The 13907-nt window shown below is 42.7% G+C and overlaps 1 protein-coding gene across 1 annotated transcript; it reads left to right on the forward strand.

Annotated features, from left to right (window-relative positions):
* Positions 1-6893: 6893 nt before the first annotated feature.
* Positions 6894-10143, forward strand: SSR3 (signal sequence receptor subunit 3; the record flags this gene model as incomplete). The annotated part of the gene is made up of 5 exons (XM_082003568.1): positions 6894-7032; positions 7660-7786; positions 8196-8294; positions 9239-9370; positions 10077-10143. The coding sequence occupies 5 exons, from the start codon at positions 6894-6896 to the stop codon at positions 10141-10143; spliced, it is 564 nt and encodes a 187-aa protein (XP_081859694.1).
* Between the last annotated feature and the right edge of the window lie 3764 nt (positions 10144-13907).

Here is a 13907-nt window from a genome sequence, read left to right on the forward strand (position 1 = left end):
AAGCTTTTATTTGGATTATCTTATTGTAGGATACGCCTGCAGATCTCAAAGCAACATGGGAACCAGACCTTGATGTTTCAGAAACAGATGTCCCCAATATTGAATATTGGGTTCATTCTCATCTGTAGAGTTTATTAATTTTCCAAATACTGCATTTGATATTGCTTTTTAAAAGTGTGATCAGTTCCATACGCTATCTGGGATAAACACTGAGCAAACCAGCCCCCTGAGAATCTATTTACAGACATTATTTCATTCATTTGGTCTACATGCAGAAGAACCTATCAACGAAAACTTTAAAAATGCTGAAGGAGGAAACTGGAGCAGATGAGACCATTTCAACACACCATAAATGGGTCACATATGCTACACTGAGCTCCCTTCAGATACAAGTGTCACAGAAATCCAGCAAGTTCCAGCTCTTAGAAATTAAAGGTGAGCATTACTTCAATGCAACACCCTCAGGAGGTAAGAGAACAGCTCATGAAGCAACAGCACTGGATAATGTACTCTACTTTGTTCACCTCGATGATTATTCCAACTATCTTCCCTTTTCCTAACACAGAGAAGGGTAACTCAGACATTCTCCTCCCCTTACGGAGTCACAGATTCTTCCCAAATTCATACCCAGGTAAAAAAGCTATCCTCTCAAAACCGTGTCTGGAAACAACACTAGTTCAAGACAGTGCCATTGCTTACCAAGCCCCAGACTGCCCCTCCAGCTGTGCTCTTTTGGGGGCTACATTCTAAACCACATCGACGAGCTGAGTTGGCTGAAAAATAATACAGCCAGGTTATGTCTCCAATTGTAAACCTCAGGCACCACGGAATGCTGAAAAAAAAAAAAAAAAGAGCGCAGCACACAGAGAAGAATTGGAAAGCTTCTCATCCACCTAGTTCACACAAAAATAGCAGAAGCCACTCGGTTTATGAGTGTCATGCATGTTTATTCAACAGCTTTTCCTTTGTATTTCAACAATGCTCTAGCAGCTGATCCAAAACTCAGAACACTAATCCCCTACTGCATGATAAATTTCAATACATCCAAGTAAACACGGGGATTTCAGAATATTAGAAGAGTTCCATTCTGAACAAAGAGAGGGTTTTCAACCTTAACTATCGTGAAGCTTTTGCTCTGCTCTAATTTAATTCTTGGACCTAGTTTAGTCTAGTGACTCTGGAACAAATGCCATTGAGAAAGTTAGTTTGAATTTAGATTTAGATGTGAATGTGAAAACCAATCAGTTTTCAAAACTATAGAATTTATTTCCCAACTAACAAGTGTTGGGGAGGAGGGGGTAGGATGTAAGAGGAAACATGGAAAGAAATCTGTCTGGATTTCTTCTAGCCAGAATGAGGAGAATACACAATTTCCCCAAAGAATTGCAGTAGACAGCTGCAAGATTAAGTCTCGGCCACAAACTTCTCAGGCTGTATCTACACTACTAAGAAATGTTCTCAATTTCAGTGAATTACTTAAGTTAAAATAACAGAGCAGACAGAGGTCTTCCACATATGTGAAGCAAAATGGTTCAGGTAGAACCCAAGTGAAATGGTTCAGCTAGAACAATTAAATAAGGGCAAAAGGAAGTGACCACCCCTGGAGGACTTGGCAGTGAAGCGGTTACTGAAAGCAAATAATAAATGCTGCTTCTAAGTTTAACAAAAACCTTTTTACAGAAGCAAACAAAACCAGAATGGTTGGTAAGCAGGGAACAAAATTAATGGCTGCAACGTCAGCCAAGTTTATGCTTTAGCTTTGGATGTACTTTCACAAGAGTGTGATCATTCCTCTGGCTGTGGTATGATTTAAACTAAAATCCATATAGTACTAGCTTATAGATAACGAACCGAAAAAGATGCAAGAGACCGCACAGATGCTTCAACTCCACAGTTGAAACATCAAATCCAGGGTAAACACTGACACAAGGCCAAAAGTACAATATCCTTTTTAGACTGACTTAAAAAGAGGAAAACATACACACCCCCAAGTATAACAGAATGGTACTATTGAAAAAAAATGTGCACGCATCCGGAGACAACATCAAAGAACTGAGATTCTCCTTTTCTGAAAGATAGCTGGACTCATTGCTGTCTTACATTCTATAACCGGCTGGAATAAACAACTTTAACATATCAGGTATCTCTTAAATGTATCTCTGAAGATTTACTCTGACAAACTAATGTTATAAAAGCAAAGAACAGAGAGGGCGTATCAAAGTTCATGTTGAGAACATTTGTTTTGTTATAGAGGTATTAAGGGTGTGCACTGTAATTCCACAGAGCACACAATGTTCTACGTTACTTTTACGCACATGAATTGTACAACACCACAGATCAGCTGTAATCACCACTGGGGTGACACGTATTTTAATCACAAATATTATTTTCTGTAGGACTTGGAGAGGATTCTTGCCAGCCAGTATTTCTTTTTGATACAACTGTTACTGTTGGATTGTGATAGTGATCACTATCCTGAATAAGACACATTTGTGTCTGAGGGTTTTTAAGAATTCTTCTGTTAAACAGAACAATGTTAAAATGTCAGCTACCACAATAACTAACGACAGAACAATTCACTCAGCCATAAGAAATACTGGGATGTCCTAATATTAACATTAGATGACAGCAAAAATGGTCCTATTTGGCCTGTTCACACACAATGTATAAATTTCAGGGGAATTTTTTTCTACCGGTTTTGCAAGCTGAAAAACAGTTATCAAGAGCCTTTCAATTAGATTAGAAAGACTGTATAAACCATCAAGCTGTAAGTGCTTGTAATCTTTTCAGCAGAGCTATGCCAAGAAAGAGCCGTAGCTCAAAGCAACACAGAATTCAATACCTTTGAGATGTCTTCCTTGCAGAAACAATCTCTGTGTGTTCCCAAGGGTATAGGTAGGCATAGCTGGGCAAGTGTAATCAGCCTCTGACAGAAAGGTCGCTGTACGCAACAAGAAGAAAGACAACAAATATAGTTTGAAAGAACTGCTACACAAGATTCTGTAATATATTAATTCAACAGAATGCATAAATCAAGAGGGGGAGAGAGAGAGAGAAATAAAGAAGCGTTTAGAAAGTTACTAACCAATGACCAATAATAATCAAGATGTTCAAGACTGTTGGCTACATGAGTACAGCTACATAACCTCTGGCATCCAGCCCATAAATGCCCAACTCCTCCCACCCCACACGCAGTCCAGACACCAGTTACATCCTGGGTATTCCTGCACCGACCTGTTGGAGACACGCAGAAGAAATTAGCAGGCCAGAAAAACTCCATATCACTGCATTGGTGTTTGCTACTGGAGCTACAAAGACACAGCTCTTCAGTCCTAGGGCACCTATGCCTGGCGCTGTTACGGTGACAGAAAGGGCCACCACAACAGCTTTCTGGTTCTGTTCTTGACCCACCTGAGGTTGCTCCCTGTCTGTGCTGTCTTACAGGAATTTCGCCTTCTGCACATTAGGGATTCTTTCAGGATTTCAACACCTAAAGGAAGAGATGGCACAAATTAACCAACTGAAAAAACCCTAGTAATAACTCATGGAGTCTTTAGGGTTTTTCTGTTTGGGGTTTTTTTGGTAAGACAGTCATATTAATGAAAACCATTCTTAGACCTTGGGACATTAAGATTCATAAGACGAAGATGACAAATCAAGCTTTGCTAAAGAGCGGGCTTATTTACTGTTAATCATCTGCTTTGGAGATTCTACTTTTCAGTCTGACACAAATGCGTTTTGGAGTCTATACTTCACACAGATATGTGACAACAATAAAATAGACAAAACAAATCCTGCTGGGAAATACCACTGCCCTCATTTAAAATTTTCAGCTTAGTCCAGTTTAGAGATTTAGAGAAAAAGTGAGAGCAGTAAAGGTAATCTTTGTATTCCTAGAATATTCATCACTGCTTCTGTGTTTTAGAAAGAAAATTGATAAGAAACGTACTTCATCAGTTACAAAGACAACAGCATTAGTATTTCTATTATGAGGAGAACTTTTGCTTTTGGGTCATGGAACCATTGGTCATCTGATTTGGATGCCTTATGTTTCCAATGGCTTCTGAATGAGGATTCAGACAAGATGCAGTCCACACAATGCAGATTTAGGCACTTAAACAAAAACTCAAATTGTTTTGACAGAAATTGGTGGCCCAATTTACTTTGGGCAGAGCAACTATGACATATTTAAAGTGAATAGGAAGCTTCAGTCACAATTTCCTTAGATGCAGTGTTCTGCTTAAAGCTACAGCTTGCCAGTGCCAGGATTTTTAAAAAAGCAAAGTGCTCATTTGTTTTTCCAAGAAAATCTTTCATCATTTCACTGCCTAAAACAACATCATACTTTTTCCTAATGGAGGGACAGATGGTCAGCAGGCAGATTTTGTTCCAAAATGACAGCATCCCTCCCATGTAAATCCAAACCAGGAACAAAGAGTTAGACTTAATTACATTCCGCCACAACACCAAACAAATTTACCCAGATGAGCGGAAGGAAGAAACTGTGCAAGAACAGAGTCAATGATCACATCTGAATCTTAAAACAATCTTTCGCATGATTTCCAACTCCATTACACAACCCTAACAATGTTCTTCAATAAGAAAATTATGATCGGTAACATTGATCAAATAGTGACATTACCTACTACACATTTAGTTTTAACATGTTTTACAAAGAAATCAAGACTGATCTCCACTGTGTTGGGAATGCCATCCTCAGTACAGATTTCAGAATGCCATGCAATGGGCCAACAGCATTTCCTGCCAGTGGAAGCCAGAAACTGCCCAAGCCATTTCAGAACAGGTTAGTATAAACCAGAGACACAGGGCTTAAGGAACAGAGACATTTGAAAGAAGGTTTTCAGAGGTATCCACGTTTCATGTAGCAGATACACATCAAAAAGAAATAAATCAGTGAAAGTCAGGCACATGTGCAAGTCCAGCAAAATACACACATGCACCTTTACGTACTTAAAGACCTCGAAGTAATAATTCACTAAAATATATCACTGATGACTTCAATCATACCCACAGAGAAAATTATTTTTCATTTAAAAAGTTAGAATTCCTTATTAAAAAAAAAATCTTAATTTTTCCATTTTAAGACAGCCACCGAAGTATTTAGAAATGGAGAATATACAGCTCAGTATTATTATAATCCAGTCAGGTGTGGAAGCCATCATCAAAGGCTCAACAGCATTAAAAGCACCTGTGAAGGACAACACCTGAAGTTAGTACCTAGGCAGAGGGAAGCCATCCATGCTAGTTAACTGCGGCTACAGGGAGACACACACCACTTGCCAATCCCACAGGCCACACATTTCCCAGCAATGGATCACCCACCACCCCTTACTTGACCTGTGGCATTACTCCAGGCCGTGGGCAGCGATGATGAGGAGCAGGGGGTGGATGAGGGGGAAGGCTGGGTGCACAGAAGCCACAGGCCCGCCTTCCATGCACAGGCACAGCTGCCACCGGTACTCACGGGTATTTCTGCTGGTACTCGGAGCTCCTGCACTTCATGTCATCGGCTGATGTGTCGGCCAGCCCAGCTTGGGAATCCCTGCCGCAGACGTGTTTCCAAGCCAAGAATGAAGGTCTTGCTAGCAGAAGCGTAACTCCCATAGCTGCCTGTAGATAATACGACATTAGCGGCATCATTCCCCTAGCACGTTATGTTCAATACACTCTGAATCACGAAAATCCACTCAGTTTGGTCTTCAAAATTTATTACAAGGTCAAATGGCAGAGTCCTACTACACTTAAATGCTTTATAAAACTCTATCATAACGAATTACCATTTTTGATTATACAAGTTTAACTTCATTTCCAGCTGGCATTTCCTCATTGCCTGCACCTCGTATCTTTTCTTGCAAGCAAAGACTATTAGTAATTGGGGGGAAATAAATGGCAAGAATGACTTTAATTATGTTTTTAAAAGATACATACTTTGTTAAATAAAGTTTCCTCAAAAAAATGTTACAATTATTAAGGAAAAAGCCCTGTCCAAGAGACAAGGAGCGCTACAGTCGCCACAGGCCATCAGAACAACATCCCTAAAGCTGTATCGCATCAGCAAGCCCTCCACGCTTTCAAGCAGGACACTGCTGTTAATCCCCAGAATTTCTGTGGGCGGCCATGTGCTATTATCACACGCTACAGATGGACCCTTAAAAAGAGCAGCGCGGACCCCTTCTCTGGCTTCCCAACTGGCGTGCGACAGCGGAGAGAGCAGGGAACGCTCCTAAAAGTTAAAACAATAAAGAAGGGTTTTCAAAAGTATAGCTAAACTTGAGTGTTTTTAAAAGAGAACAGATTCAAGATATACCAGCAATTGTAGCAGTCCCGTGGGAGCTGCAGCGTGGCGGGTTTTTTTCCGGATAAGACAAATCTGAGGGGAAACAGGCCGACTCCCCGCGGCGCTCCGCTCCTTCCCCGAGCCAAATCGTTCCAGCTTCAGCCGCCGCGGGCAGCGCCGGCGGGAACGCGTCCTCCGCCGTCCCCAAGGAGTACTCACTTGCCTCAACCACCGGGACCCGCGCTCCCGCCGGCCGGCGGCCTCCCGTGCGCTGGGCCGCGGGGCCGTCCGGCCTGCCGGGACCTGCCGGGGCGGACCTGCCGGGGCCGCCCCGCCGCGGGGAGCGGGCGCGTTCCGCGGGGCCGCATCGGGGCGGGCGAGGGGCCGGCAGGGCCAGGGCCCGCAGCGGGCAGGGGGGGGGGTGTAACGATCGTAACGGTCTTCAGCTGCCTCGCGCCCCTGAGAGGCGGCACCCTCACGGCCGCGTCAAGCGTCCCCCGGAAGTGCTTTGGGACGGGCCCGCCCCCCGCCCCGTTGGCGGCCCGACCCGGAAGCAGTCGGCGTGCGCTGAGTGTGCCAGGGACCGCGGCCCGCCATGGCTCCCAAGGGCGGTCCCGGCGGGCGGCAGCAGTCGGAGGAGGATCTGCTCCTGCAGGACTTCAGCCGTAACCTCTCCGCCAAGTCCTCCGCGCTCTTCTTCGGCAACGCCTTCATCGTCTCCGCCATCCCCATCTGTGAGCGGCGGGGAGAGCTTGGGGGGAGTCACTGGGGGGGTCGGCACGTCCTGAGGGGGAACTGCAGGCCCTGAGTGGGAGCGGCAGGCCCTGGGGGCGAGCGGGGGCTCATCGCAACCCGCCTCGGGCTCTTGGCGCGCTGCCGGGTGTGGGTGGGGGTCACCGGGCTGCTGGGGCTCGCTTGCCCCGGGCCTGGCCCCCAGGCGGAGTTATCTTGGCTGTCTCTGCGCTGTGTTAGATCCAGCTTTGAAGCGGGTCCCGCTTGGAGCAGTGGGCAGGGTGGTTGTTGTGTGGTTTGTAAAGATGGACGAGCTGCTGATGGAACACTGACGTGTCACCACCAGCGCTGCGTGAAGCTGGCAGGCTGGCCACGCTGGGCTGCTTCTCAGCCGAGTTTGACGTGGTCTCTTAAGGCCCCTTTCAGCCAAAAGCAAAGGAGCCTTCTCCATCTAAAAGTATTTTTTAACGTGGTTTGATGACCCCTCAAGTGATTTTGCAGGAGCTGGCTTTGGTCTGGCAGAGCCAGTGCTGAATTGCAGAGCTGGTAAGCTGTGTGGGACTCCAGTGGAGGTATTTTTCTTGGAGAAAGAAACCACTTAAAATGTCTTTTTTTTTTTTCTCTTTAAGGGCTTTACTGGAGGATATGGCATATGGATCTTGTTCAGTCTGCGGTCCTGTACAGCGTGATGACTCTCATCAGTACCTATCTAGTAGCTTTTGCGTATAAGAATGTCAAGTTTGTTCTCAAACACAAGTGAGTTTGGTGGCTATTTGAAGTAGAATTTATTATTAAATAATATAACAAAACCAGCATTTACAGCATTTTTTTCTGAATAAGAATGTCTAAAATGTTACTCAGAAAAACTTACTTTACACAGAAGCATCCCCAAATTTGTGTCTGTCGTTTCTCTTGTAATTATGGAATAGACTAGCCTTGTCAGCTAAAATTACAATGAAATAGCTAAACTGCCTTCATTCTCAGTGGGTATTGCTACAAACTATATTTGATTAATACTTTTAGCAATTTGATTACTACTTGTTGTCCCTTCAACTTGGCAAAACTGTTCAGTGTCTCGACGTGGTATTCTTCACTGTAAATACAACTTCCTAAAACCCCAGGGTTTTTTATTTTTACTTTTCAATTTAAATGGCATTTCTTACAGAGTAGCACAGAAAAGAGAAGATGCTGTTTCCAAAGAAGTTACTCGCAAGCTGTCTGAGGCGGACAACAGGAAGATGTCTCGTAAGGAGAAGGATGAAAGGTAATCCTCTTTGTCCTCTTCTTTCTCTCCCATGTAATGCTGCCTAGTATCTTTAAGGCTCCAGGTAGGATATTAGGGCTTGTTGCTTGGCCACTGGGGTTTTTTCTGTATTCTGGTAAGTAGAAGCCATAGCGTCAGCTCTTCGTTCATCCATAAAGCCTTTTTAAGGCAAGTTATCAATGAAAGGACTCAAAGATTAAAACCTTTGTCAGTAAGGTCCTGTAAGGCAACCTCTCCGTCCTTGAGCCAAACAACTTATTGTACAGGCCTTCTAATAACTCTCTGAAGAGTAAGAGTAACTGTCTTCAGAAATAAGAAAGGCTCCTTTTCTTAAGGACAGGGTAGGGCCATGTATTTTGCATAGTGACATGCAAGTTTTTTCAGAATAGTGTGCTCCTGGGCTGCACTGCTAATCACTGGTTGTACTTGTTGCCCCTCACGTTTATAACAGGCATGTCTCAGTATGCAGGTTCCCAGCTGAAGAGCTCATACTAGTATCCAGGCTATGCCCGATGAGCGTGTGGGGAAGCACTTAGCGTTAGAGTAGATGCCCGTTATGTACAAGACACAAGGACGTGAGCTGTCAGCTCTTGGGAGCAAAAAGTCGTATCCTCCCTTCTAATTGTCAGGCGCACTGGAAGCATCAATCAGATACAGACTCACAAAAATTGTTATTTATGAAGGGCTAGGTTTGATGTACCTGGTAGGAAAACAAGCGCAAGTCACTTAAGTGTACAAGTGTATAGCATATGCAGGGTTTTCTCTTTAACTAATGAGTTGACTGGTAGTTCTTGCCATGCTTTGTCTTTTAGAAGCTGGCTATAACAAGAGCAGCAGTATGTGGTTTACTGCACCTCTGGGTGTCAATCGCTTCATAATGGTGGGTGTGCCAGGACATGCTTCGATTTAAATGTGCCTGAAATAATGTCTCTACTTCTTCCTAGAATTCTGTGGAAGAAAAATGAAGTTGCAGATTATGAAGCAACAACTTTTTCCATCTTCTACAACAATACTCTCTTTCTGGTCTTGGTCATCATTGCTTCATTTTTTGTGCTGAAGAACTTCAACCCCACTGTGTATCCTTTATTATTGTGCTTGAAACAACGAGAGTCCTATTCCTACTTGTTGTCATTAGTAGCTATATTTGTCATGTGGGTTGTGAGATTACTCTGTTGATATATGCACATTGTAGTACCTCAGCTTAGAAACACTTCAACATAAAAATAGAGAATACAAAAAAAAATAATCTCCCAATCATGTAAAAGTTTAAAGTCTGACGGAGATGTTTTAAGGATATCACTTGGACAATACACAGAAATTCTTACGGCTTTGCCATTTCAATTGTAATTGGGGAATGAGGAGGCAGCTCGTGTTCTTACAGAAACACTGCGTTGGTGTTAGTTGCCAGGTGCTCTTACACTACAGCATTGTTTAGTTTCAGTAACTTCACAAGTAAAATTTTTTGTTACTTACATAAATAAGTACTGCCAGTCAGGGACGCGTATGTTAATTAAAACTCTTCTGTACTTAACTGTATTCATAAACACTTCTAAGAGAACAGGCTAAACACTATGGGTGTCTTAATTTTGAAGTTAAGTACATTTCAGCGTCCTGCTAATGCCTTGATTGTAAACTGTATTTCAGGTTAAGATATTGCAATTTGAAAACTTCTACAGAGGAAAACCATTTCAATCCCTTGTTTTTCATGACACTTCTGCTAAATGTTCTGTACAAAAGCAGTGGTATCTTTACAAGTACATGTCCTTAACCTTTTCCCTCCAGAAACTATATTCTTTCTATAAGTGCTTCATCTGGACTGATTGCCCTGCTATCTACAGGATCCAAGTAGACCAAAAAACCCCCACACCGGTTTATTTCCGAGAGAGGGGTCCACTGCCATACAACAGTTTAAGGGTGGAATAAGAATACATTTTTTTTTATAGTGTGACTGCTTGAGAGTATGGGGGGAGGGTTTGAATCCAAAATGAATTTGTGAAGTGTATTATATTTACTTTTGGTATCTTTACATGGTGTTACTCAATAATTGAATTAATCAGGTTTTTTACTTAGCAGTGAAAGGAGATGGCGTGTGAGCGGTCACCAAACAAAACGTTTCTGAAGCACCGTGTAGGTGTGGTGGTACTACAGGCTGTGCCGTAGTAGACTGCTACACAGCAGCACAAACGGTTGTACTTAAAGCCTGTAACAGAACTCCCCTATAAATTTGGTGACTGGTATAAGAACCAAACTCACTGATCATAAAAAGTGACAATCCACCATTTATCATTGTAACTTGAAAAATTTTAATAAAAAGGAGGCTTTTTTGTCATTTGATTCCTGGTATTTCCATTCTTAGTTTTTTTAAAAATGGGTATTTTCATGGGCAAGCAGTGCGTGTAGGTTTCTCAGTTCTTTCTGTTTCCGGGAGAGAGGAGTCTTCCACAAGTTAGCCCATGTACTGTTTTCATCGCAAATATTCCTCATTTGTAAGTAACTTGGAGTCGGAACAAAACCTAAACCTCCTAGAAAAATGCTTTTGAAGTGGTTTGAATGTACTGGGTTTTTTTCCATTCATCTCTAAAGTTGTAAATAAATTAAGAAAACCTGCCAGTTTTCCTGGCACAGCTTGACAAAAATGCTTTAGCTGGCTTTTTAAATGGGTTTATCTTTACCTTTTTTTTTCATGCTATCAGTAAAGCACTCTACTACTATTGTAGAACTTACTTACAGGTACTGCCATTACAGCCTTGGAATCCTGAACAGGGAAGAAAGAGAAAGCTTATAATCAGATTTGATGTAACAATTACTTTGCTAATCTTTACTTCAGTAAGACTTATATTTATGTAAACTCTAGTAAAATGAAGATTCTAAAGTGCAAGAAGAGAGTGTGTCTATCTGGCTTGCTGTAGAGTGTGCTGAGTTTGTCATGTCTCTGTTTCTGAGAAATGCAACCAGGACAGTCTCAGAAAACTATTGCCCCATTGCCCAGTGCCTGCTGACTGCTACAGTACTTCTTGCCATCCTTTGGGGTTGGATGAGGGTCTTCAATCTCAACTCTCCACTGTGTAATTTGCTTTTACTTTGCTTCCCAGTCAAGTAAAAGCAATTTTTTGTGTTTACATCATGCAAATTCCAGCTGGTTTGGGGCACCTTAGAGCTGCCATTGAAATTACTTTTCTGGTCAGTCATTTAACACTCTTCAAATTAACTTGATTGTTTTCCCTGAAGATACGTGGATTTTTTTTAATCGCTTCTGCCTGCTTATTTGCTAATGAAAGGAGACCTACATTGCGCGTGTGTGCCTTGCATAACTTAACTTTACTTTCCTTGGCCTAATATAAAGGATATAATTTGTATGTACGTTAGTCTAAGTATTTAGCGCATGTAAAACAAATTTCTTACAAACTGCTATAAATGGTCAGAACCAACCATGAGGTCCGGTTGGCTGCTCTGTAAGCAATGGGACTTGAACGCTGCCATTTTGCTGGTCACTGGTGATTTGCTCAGCTCCTACCAAAAGTTCACAGTCCTTAAATGCAGCCACATGAACAGGCAACGCTAATACACTCATTTTACTTGTCAGCGTTGGAGAAGACTGCCCTGTCAGGTGTTTTAGAAGGTGGATTTTCCGGGGAAATCTGCCATCTCGAGAAAAGGGATTTGAAGCAGTGCTTTCTTCTGCTATTACTGTCAGTTCACTGAGTCTTTTGTTCACAGCTCTTCATCTTTTGGTATTGACAGTCGCTGAGGCCAGGAGCACAATGTGTGTCGGGATTTTTCTGGGGAGAGACTTTGGCAGCGTTGACAGCCTGAAACAAAAGTGGGTTGGGTGGATGGGTTGTTTTCTACAGAAAGCCTAGTCTTTTCCTGTGGACTTCACAAAAAAGTTTGGGGTTTTTTTTGTTGTTGTTTGGATTTTTGTTTGCTTTTGAGGGTTGCTTTTGGCGGGGGGAAGGGGTTGTGTTTTCCCATTACAAGCTGCACCATTTCTTCAGTATAATGCTGAAGGTTAGCCTAAAGCTGGGCTACTGCTTGGCATCCCATTGCCCTCAGAGCATTAGGCAAGCAGACTTTCAAGCTTTTCCTCTAAGGAAGGGTCAATGGCATCTCCTTTCTGATAAAAAAATGGGTGTGAATAAAATATTTTTAATAGGTTGTTGGATTCCCATGTATCTGAGAAGGGGAAGAGAGAACATTAAATTGTACCTCCAGAGGTAAGAAAATGAACTGGTCTGCTACTGGGAAAATAATGCTACTGTTAAAATAATCAAGCTGTTAACTGTATCATGGTCAAAACCTTTGTGCTGCCCATGAAGCAGATTTTAAAATACTTAAATAGTTAATAGTTGCAGCTAATGCTGCAAAGTTCGGGGACGTGGCCCAGAGCAGTGAAAGTAGTGCCGGGAGGCGAGAAGCGCTCGGGGAGCCGTCTCCGCCCTGGCCAGCTGTGACCGACCGCGCGGTGTCATTTTGGAGAGGCCGGTGACGGCACTGCAGTGGGATTTCAGTGAACTGTCCGGACAATGTTCATGTGTTTATTTCAGGCCAAAATGTTAGAGGACTGATGTCTGCCTTGGGAGACTAACGTCTCCCAGTACCTTCTCAGAGATGCGCGGCCAGACCGGACCTTCGCTCCCTGGCTGCACCCACTCCTCTGGCCCGAGGTCGCCGTCCCTCGCCCCACCTGGGTGCAGCTGAAGATTAGTGTGTCCCTGTGGAACGATACATATCCGTTTTCAACGTGAGCCACTGCTGTTTCAAAATCAGTCTCGCTGTCAGTAACAGGTCTCTCAAATATACCGTTAGATGCACAAAATGCTTTTATTGCGTCCAAGCAGAAGTCAAAGTCAGACTGCATTTCTGGATATACAGCAGCGAAGTTCATTTACACATACCGTAGCTCATTGGATTAAATACAGGAGAAGACACCTCAAGTGTTGGTACCCGTTCACGGATGCCCTGGAGTTAAGGGGACTGGAATACACGGGTCCTACAAATACTGGACGTAGCTCTACCCCCCAGGAAGTATGTGCCCGAAGTACCGATTCAATACGAGTGAGAAATACTTACTGAAATCATAGGTGCGTTTTACAAAGCAAACTCCTGGTAAAATATGACGTGGTTCTTAAGATGGGCAAATTAATATAGAAGTGCTTACTATCAACTCCTGCAGAGGGATGAAATGCTCACAAAAAACTACCTGTTTAAAACATGTCTTAAAAATACGACGCATTTACTTATGCCCGATTCCAGAACAAGTTAAAGCAAATGTGACCTTCCACCAAAGAACATACCTGATTTTTTTTCTGGTATTTTTCAGCAGCTATATATTACATATAAGTATCTATATCCTTAAAAGCTCATGAATATTGAAATTTGCAGTAGCTATGTCTACAAGCAGGCAGAAGTAGAGGCAGGTTTCTATAGATGCAAAAACCAGTGTTTTATCATGGCTTTCTTGGTTTAAGGTATATGTAGAATTAGAATTTTGCGAACAGCCGTTGTTTTTATTAACCTGACATGCGTGTTTGGGTTTTCTAACTGTGCTCTTCTGGCTTATACTCAGAAATACTTCCCAGGAGCACTCCACAGCTGAAATAATTGTATAGTTAG

Source organism: Phaethon aethereus, assembly GCF_964289735.1.
Source record: "Phaethon aethereus genome assembly, chromosome: 9".
Taxonomy (NCBI): Eukaryota; Metazoa; Chordata; class Aves; order Phaethontiformes; family Phaethontidae; genus Phaethon; species Phaethon aethereus.